The 9,063-nt window shown below is 39.3% G+C and overlaps 1 protein-coding gene across 1 annotated transcript in view; it reads left to right on the top strand.

Annotated features, from left to right (window-relative positions):
• Positions 1–7,286, top strand: part of LOC124619440 (out at first protein) — a 54,867-nt gene extending 47,581 nt beyond the window's left edge. The window contains exons 5-6 of the mRNA XM_047145827.1: positions 1,147–1,472; positions 7,160–7,286. Coding sequence (XP_047001783.1) covers positions 1,147–1,439 — 293 coding nt within the window. The 3' untranslated portion in view covers positions 1,440–1,472; positions 7,160–7,286. The remainder of the gene's footprint in view (positions 1–1,146; positions 1,473–7,159) is intronic.
• Positions 7,287–9,063: the final 1,777 nt, after the last annotated feature.

The following is a 9,063-nucleotide window of genomic DNA, read 5'->3' on the forward strand; positions in this document are numbered from 1 at the left end:
GGGGCAATCATCTCGCCCCAAGAGGAAGCCTCCACCCATTGTGGATTCCCCACCCTCGCTGAAAGATGAGATGAAAGTGCTACCCACATCATAGCTGGCTCCCATCCTATAGTGATATATTAATGGGTTCAATGTAGAGGAAATGAAACACCTTGCACACCTGTGCTTGTGTTTGCAGGAAACATATTTTAAAGCACCTGATGTCTCTGCACTATGCGTCTATACGCTCTATTGTGAGGATGACCGGACTGGAGAAAGGGCCAAGGGACAGGTTGCTGTGTTTGTTGGTAATGCACACCACTCCTCAGCTCTTCCTCTGGCTACTGGCCTGCAAGCAGTTGCCGCTGAAATTCATTTGTCTCGGAGGATCACTGTTTGCTCCTCATATCTTCCTCTGCAAGGTGCAGTAGCCTCCGACGCTCTCATTGATCTTGTGAAACAACTCTCCGACCATTTCTCTTGCTAGGAAACTTCAATGCTCATCTCGTTTTGTGGAGCTCAACCTCTGCTTGCCCTCAGGGTTGGGTTTCAGAGCCTCAGGATTCTCATGAGCTGTGCATCCTCAACATAGGTACTCCCAATTTCTGTGCTGATATGTGTCATACTCAGCCATTGTCCTCTCTTGCTTCTCTCCAGACCTCACAGACTTTGTTCAGTTGGAAGTCATTGATGACCTTCATTCCAGTGATCACTCCCCAGTCATTCCAGTGACCACTCCCCAGTCTTCTTTCATATACTGGATGGAGCATTACTTGCACAGAAGCCACCAAAATGGATGGTCAGCAAGGCTAACTGGACACTCTTCAGCCTGCTGGCTGTGTTTGAACATTGCAGCAGTGTCTGGGAATGGGTAGATCACATGAGGCAGCTTGCAGGGTATAGACATAGTTGTTTTTCGGTGCAGTGACTTAGATAAAAACCGTTATTTAGTAATTGTTCTGAAAGAATATTGCATTAAAGCATCACTAGGTAACTATCAAAAGAATTACAGTACATTGATAAGTTTCAGATTTTGCTAGTACTTTGAATGATGAATTAAATTACAGATTTAAATGGCTCTCTGTGCCAGTGCTTACATTCTAATTCTGTGATACATACGTGTGTGTTACAATTTACAGACCAGTTACAGTATCTCCTCTGTTGCAGGTGCATCACTGTCGGCACTGCTTGCCTCTGTCTCTAGGTCACCACCTGACGGGGGATCACAGGCAGGACCTGTTCCCCGCTGCCTCGAAACTGCGGACCCTTGGCATGCTTGCACTTGTAATCTGGAGCTTTGTGTTGGGTGGTACCCTTGTGGTCTGAAGTATTGCAAGGGCAAGGATAGGGCAGCAGCCCTGCCTGGAGGTGGATATCGCTGTGGCATTAAGACTTGTCGAAAGTGCAGTCTTCTCTCTTATTATGTGCGACACAAACAGCTCTGCCTCTGGGATGAATGACCCAGGCCTGTTGCTGGCTGGGCCGGCACCTAGGTGAGAATGCTTGCTGATTGTCTGTAATTTTTCCAGTGTAAGTAGATATGTCTACATGATGATGTGTTGTTCGTATGGTACGTACTGCTGGTGGCAGACTAGAATACTATGGGCCAATTGTGTTAACCCCAGTGACTGGAGACCGATTTTGAGCTTTGTTAAGAAAATGAAACCAGTTCACGAATTCACTATGCTGTATAATAATAAATTTTAATCAGTTGAACGTTCAGTGTTGGTCTACAGGATGCGGCAAGAACAACACTCCTGTTAGGGAAGCTGAGATAAATGAAACCGAATAAGATAGGACATTTTTATTATCTAAGAACACACATAATGCCATTTAAGAATATGGTGTATTAACTTGTTTTAAACAATAAGTCACTCGAATGGCTGCCTCTATTGTTGATCCATTGGTTGAGCCTTTCTCTGAAGTTGCTCATTACTCTGCGAGTCGGTGTGATTCCTTCGTCTTGAGTTATCATTTCCTTGATGGCTTCTAAAGTTTGAGGGTGATGTTGTTACACTTTGGACTTGAGATAGCTCCACAGAAAAAAGTCTGGTGAAAGTTATGGCCACCCAGTATCACCATGCAAAGTAGTGACATGTCCAGAAAACATTTCCCTCACCAATGCCAGTGATTGAAGTGCTGTGTGAGCTGTTGCGCCATTTTATTGGAACCACACACTCTCAGGGTCATTAAACAGTTCGCCTAGTTTTCACTGTAGGAAGTTACGGAGCATCGCACAGTACCGATTGCTGTTTACAGTAACACTCACAATTTTCTTTGAAGAAAAAAAAAATGTACCAGTAACTCCAGAATTGAAAACAGCACACCAAACTGCTACTTTGGGACTATGGAGTTCTTTTAGGTTGTTTTCAGACCAGTACCTGAAATTTTGTTTATTTACTGCACTTGGCAAATGAAAATGAGCCTCTCCTGAAAAAATTACAATTTCTTCTCGGTGACAGCTATGAAGCAAGCCTTCACAAATTGTTCTACTGGCATAGTCGATATCAATTCAGGCAGGCTAGGAAAAAATCTTACCTTCATAGTCTCGGATGTTATTGAATTTAGCATATGTTAAAATGAAGGACCAAGTAAGGAACATGTATTTTTTTGTTTTCTCCAAAAAAATTTCTGCTCCAAGATACAGCCCTCCAAAGATGACACTGCGTGTACCATTTTGAAAATGCGAATTTTGGAAAAAATTTTAACATGATGTATCTCTGGAACAGTTCTAGATTTTTGTTGTTTTTTTATTTTAAAGATAATTGCTTTATGATTACAAAGAAATCTTCCATTTGGACTTATTTGTCAAAGTTCTTTTAATATATCATTGTGAACTTTTTTTATAATTTACAGAATTTTCCTTTTTTCCCCCTAAGGTAAGTCTTTCCACTCCCGGGATTGGAATGACTCCTTACCCTCTCCCTTAAAACCCACATCCTTTCGTCTTTCCCTCTCCTTCCCTCTTTCCTGATGAGGCAACAGTTTGTTGCGAAAGCTTGAATTTTGTGTGTATGCATGTGTCTGTTTGTGTTTCTATCGACCTACCAGCACTTTCGTATGGTAAGTCACATTATCTTTGTATATATATATATATATATATATATATATATATATATATATATATATATATATAAAAACAAAGATGAGGTGACTTACCGAACGAAAGCACTGGCAGGTCGATACACACACAAACATACACACAAAATTCAAGCTTTCGCAACAGACTGTTGCCTCATCAGGAAAGAGGGAAGGAGAGGGGAAGACGAAAGGAACTGGGTTTTAAGGGAGAGGGTAAGGAGTCATTCCAGTCCCGGGAGCGGAAAGACTTACCTCAGGGGGAAAAAAGGACAGGTATACACTCGCGCGCGCACACACACACACACATATCCATCCACACATACAGACACAAGCAGACATATTTAAAGACAAAGAGTTTGGGCAGAGATGTCATATATATATATATATATATATATATATATATCCCCCAGTTGATTAGTACCATATAGTTCTACAGTCCATGAAAAGGAGAGCTTCCACTTTTAGGTTGAAAAGGTTTTATAAACATAAAGATGAGTAAGAGACTCACTTTTCAAGCATTTTAAATGGTTCCAAAATGTACATGAAAAGTGAAAAGACTTAAAGGTTTCAATTTATGCAACTTCTGTTCTCTCTGTTTGTTCCTGAAATTAGCCAGTCATTGAACTAAAAATGCATCCCACTGCTTCAGTATCTTTCTTTGATTCAGAGTGATGCCTTCGTGTTGAACCAATAGGAACTGGAGCACTTACAATCTTCAAAACATTGTTAACAGGAAGTGAGCACTGATGGCATTGTTGCTATCATTCAGCTGGAAACCTATATCCACCAGCTGGTCCATGTGGTATCATAAAGTTCACTACAATTTATTTCGTTTAACTTGTAACTGGTGTCTATAATCTCTACAATCCATCAGTCACAGTTATACACATATGCCACAAACATCCCCCTTCTAAGGTTGTGAATCTGAATATTATCCTGCTGTTTCTGAGGTGTTGGCCGAACAAACGAAATTTCTTCTTTCTTGCTCTTTAAAGTGCATGCAATATGAGTTCGCCCACCACTTAGAGTCCAAAAATGTATCTTCTGAATTCCTTTCACAGGAGTAGTTTGTTTGGACCATTCTTCTTTTTTTTCTGCTCATGGAATTCTTCAATTTCCTCTTTGGACAAAAAAATGAGGCCTGTGGATGTGTAAGATTTCACGATTCTCATAAAATCCTCGGCATTCTGAGTCGCAGCTGTATTTGGTCTGGAAAGATTGTTTTGTAGTATGGTGCTTCAGGAGGCCTCCTACACCATCACAAGGCCCCTTCCATGACCACTGTATACCCAGTCAGTTGGCACAAGCGACTTACTCAATTCAAACAACTGGCAACGATTATTAAATTGACTGGGAGCATCATCAGAAGTAATGATTATTTTATCTGCCCCTGTTTGCAGCTGAATTTTGTGTATTGCTAGCAAAGCATGTGTTGAGTCATGTACTGTTTCATCACTTCTAGCTGTAACACTTGTAGTCTTGTTTTGAAAATATGTCACTCCTGTAAAAATAGAAACCTGGTCATTACTCCAATAATATCCTAGTACTTCTTGTGGGAGAATAACACATCAGTTCTCAGCAAAATCACAGTGAAGTAGTAAACATAGTTCTTCAGCCTGTACACACGCTTCCACTTCTGCAATGTGCTGTTGCAATTTCTTCAGATGCTGGTGCGTTACTGCTTTCACTGACCATTTACCAAGTTCATCAATGAAACTGTCAAAGGCAACAGTTTTCTTAATTAGTTTATTTTCCTCCCACGTCGCATATGTAATTTCTGCAGAGTTATCTAAGTCTTCTAGGCCAAGTGTCTGTAAAGACATTCATCCCTTTCCAGGGCAGTCACCTCATTCTTGAAACAAACAAATTTCTCCCTTTACATCACAGACTTCATACTCCCAGCCAAGGTGTCATATGTCACATGCTCCAGTAAATTCTTCAAAGTTACTATACAAAGTTCAAAATTCGTGCAGTACACACACAAACCGACATCTCTAGATGAGCGTGGAACTACCCACTTAGGTCGTAGTACATAAAATTTTGATCTTCCAATATGTGAAGTTGAATAGTTACTCTTATAAATTGCAAAAGTTTCTTTAATACTGCAAGTCATGTACCTCTTCACTTTCACAACTTTTTGACCTTCAACTGTTATAGTGTTCTTTTCTTTCCTCTCTCTCTCTCTCTCTCTCTCTCTCTCTCTCTCTCTCTCTCTCTCTCTCTCTAGCAAGAACAGTCCCATTTATCTTCCAGATAAAATGAGTGCACTATTTAAACTTGAGCTGCTTCTATAGGATTAGCATAATACGATCTGTTCTTCCAAAGACTCCTTTTACAGACCTCACATATCTTGATTTGACTACCATGTACTTTGATACTGATGGAATATGGTTCAAAATTGTTTTCTTTGAAAATGTCCGTGGAATAACAGTTAAAACTTGCACCTTTTCACTGTAGGATGCACAATATTCAACAGCTGAATTGATATTTGTGAAAAATTCCTGGCAAGAGGTGCAAAGGTGCTTTGGTTCATTTCTTCCGAAGATGGAATTTCTGCTTTGAAGAGTGTGGCCAGTTTTGCTGTAGTGTATTCATCCATAGCTTTAGTAATTTCTCTTCACTTCCATGATGCATAGAGCTTATGGTTCGGCTTCATTGACCACAGTTTCTTAACAGGACTAACACCTGCCTCAGTAGTTGACTGATTCAGGGTATTTAATTCTTCCTCTATTGATGCAAAATCTGAATCATCTGCACCATGGGGGGCTTCAACCTTGTTTAGACACTTTAATTGTTGTTATTCTGTCAAAACATTTATAACACAAAAAGTAGTCACTGGAAACATCTTCACTTTGAAACAAAGTCTTCAAATGAGAACCCGTATTCCCAACCTGAACAATGTTTGTTTATTTGTTTATCTTATACATCACTCTTTTATTGGTACGCAAATAGTCAGTACGCTTCTCTCCTGTGGCCCCAGTCAGAAGACATTTCAAACAGTCCTTTTCACAAAACATACTGCAGCTGTGTCAACCGGCAAATTCTTCATGAAAACACAGAATTCACTGGATGGTCTCAGGTTTCTTAGAAGCCTCTTCAGTAAAAAATTAGCATTGAACAACTACAATACAGAAACCTGCAATGAGCAACTGTGACAAAGAATCTGACAAGAAACTGCAACAAAGTGTAAGAAATACCTGCAACAATGAAAATCAAGAGAAATAATTATAACAAAGAAAGTGTTAAGAAATAACTGCAACAAAGACAATAGAAATAAACATTATAACAAAGAAATTACTAAGAAACTACTTCAGTGAAGATATACATTACCCTTGAAAGTTAAAAAAGAGTTTTTAAAATAAAACCTGTACAAAAAGTGGAAGCTCTCCTTTACAGAGAACATAGCACTACATGGTACTAATCAACAGAAAAAAATCTTAACTTTTCTGGATTGGCATTTTTGAAAAAAAATCTCTAAACTCAAAAGGCATCAGTAAAAGAACTTTGACAGGTATGTCCAAACGGAGGATACCATTGTAATCATAAAGCAGTTATCTTTCAAATAAAAAAACTCTAACAAAATATCTAGAACTGTTAGAGATGCAGCAATTGAAAAAATTTTCCGAAATACGCTTCTTCAAAATGGTGTTCGCAATGTCATCTCTGGAGGCCTGTATCTCGGGGCAGGAATTCTTTTGGAGAAAATAAAAAAAAAGTGCATGTTTCTTACTTCTGAATTTTAACATGTGCTAAATTCAATAACATCCGAGACTGTGAAGGTAATCCCCCTGCCTGAAGTGATACGGATTGTGCCTACTGTCTTTGTAATCTCTTCCACTTCTTTCTTGGTTCTACACAATCTTGTAGGGATGCATTTTCAAATCTCAATGCAAGATTCTTCTCACACTTCAATCTGATAATAATAAGGCTAACACATGCTTTCTTGTGGAACATAGAGGAGATTGTTAAACTGAACCTCTCACTGCAGCAACATTTTTTGGGCCCATAGCTGTCCATCGTTGACCTTGGGGCTTATGTTTCAAAGCAGAACCTCTCTCTCAAAAATTTGAAACTCACAAATAAATGTTTTTGTTGTCAGGAGCTGGGTCCCAACAACTGAGCGTGTAACGAATGCAGAATGCACATTGAGTAGTTATTGGTGATACACTATTTTGAGTAAACTGCTCAACAACAAAAGTGTGATGTTCACCTGAGCAAGCCATGCTGTACACTGAAACCAGCACGTACGTATGCAGTTATTCAAGGACACCCCCATCACCACCACTGTACTCTATTGCTGCACACTGCCTATCAAATTGGAAATGCTTTCCGCCATGGCCTGTATATTACAATGAAATACTCTTTTTTCTATGCAGCGAAAATCAGCTATTGACACGATTATTGCACTTTGACCACAGTTATTAATCATTCATCATAAATACACAGTATTTATTATCAAATATGTCTTTTTGTAAAGATGGAGAAAAATAAACAGAAAAAAATGCTCAAAAGTAGAAAATGATTTATTACTGGAAGTCGTATTGGGTCAATATAAAGACACAACAGAAGGGGAAAAAAAAACTGAAAGTTACTCTGGTTAACAAACGCGTATAAAGAAGTAGTCATTGACTTCAGTTCACAGAACATAGGGACAAATCTCAGTGAAAAACTTTGAAAATATTTTATGACAGTATAAAGGAAACGACCATGAAAGCATCCCCACATGACAAGATATAATTTTAATACACACTCTACAATTATTACAGCTCATCTTTTGTAATTATGTGTGCTGTGTAAACTTGAGTAAAAATAGTACCAGAACTATTCAAATTTGAAAAATTGCAGGTGGTAATTTCGCCAGGCCTACTGTTACGGGAAGTGGACAGAAGCTTACTACTATTTATGTTCATCAATGTGCATGCAGTGTAAGTCTGTATTCAATAGTTAAAAATTTACACTGAGGTAATATAAGTCATGGGATAAGTCCTAATATCATGTGGGACCTCCTTTTGCCCAGCAAAGTGCAGCAACTTTATGTGGCATGTACTCAACAAGTCGTTGGAAGTCCCTACAGAAATATTGAGCCATGCTGCCTCTACAGCCATCCATGATTGCAAAAGTGTTGTCAGTGCATAATTTTGTGCCGAACTGACCTCTGGATTATGATCTACAAATGTTCAATGAAATTCATGATGGGCGATCTGCGTGGCCAAATCATTCTCTCGAATTGTCCAGAATGTTCTTCAAATCAGAAAAATTGTGGCTCACTGACATGGCACATTGTCATCTATAAAAATTCCATCATTGTATGGAAACACTAAGTCCATGCGTATTTGCAAACTGTCTCCATCTTGCTGAACATAACCATTTCCAGTCCATGATCAGTTCAGCTGGGCCAGAAGACCTGGTCCATTCCATGTAAATACAGCCTACACCATTATAGAGCTACCACAAGCTTGCACAGTGCCTTGTGGATACATAGGAACCTTACTAACTAAAATCGGGACTCATCTGACCAAGGCATAGTTTTCCAGTTATCTACTATCCAACTGATACGAGCCCAGGAGAGGCACTGTAGGCACTGTCATGCTGTTAGCAGAGGCGCTCACAATGGTCTTTCACTGCATAGCCCATTAATGCCAGACTTTGCTACAATGTACAAATGGATAAGTTTGCCATACATCACACATTGTTTTCTGTGGTTATTTCATGCAATCTGTTAGAACGGACAACTCTATGCAAATGCTGCTGCTTTCACTTATTAAGACTGTCTGCCACAGTGTTGCCCATGGTAAGAGGTAGTACCTGAACTTTGGTGTTCTTGGCACACTTTTGGCACTGTGAATCTCAGAATAATAAATTCCCAAACAATTTCCAAAAAGGAATGCCCCATGCGTCTGGCACCAACTACCATTCCGTGTGCAAAGTATGTTAATTCCCATTGTGCAGCCATAATCACAGTGCACATCTTTTCACATGAATCACCTGTGTACTAATGACAGC

Source organism: Schistocerca americana, chromosome 6 (genome assembly GCF_021461395.2).
Source record: "Schistocerca americana isolate TAMUIC-IGC-003095 chromosome 6, iqSchAmer2.1, whole genome shotgun sequence".
Lineage (NCBI taxonomy): Eukaryota > Metazoa > Arthropoda > Insecta > Orthoptera > Acrididae > Schistocerca > Schistocerca americana.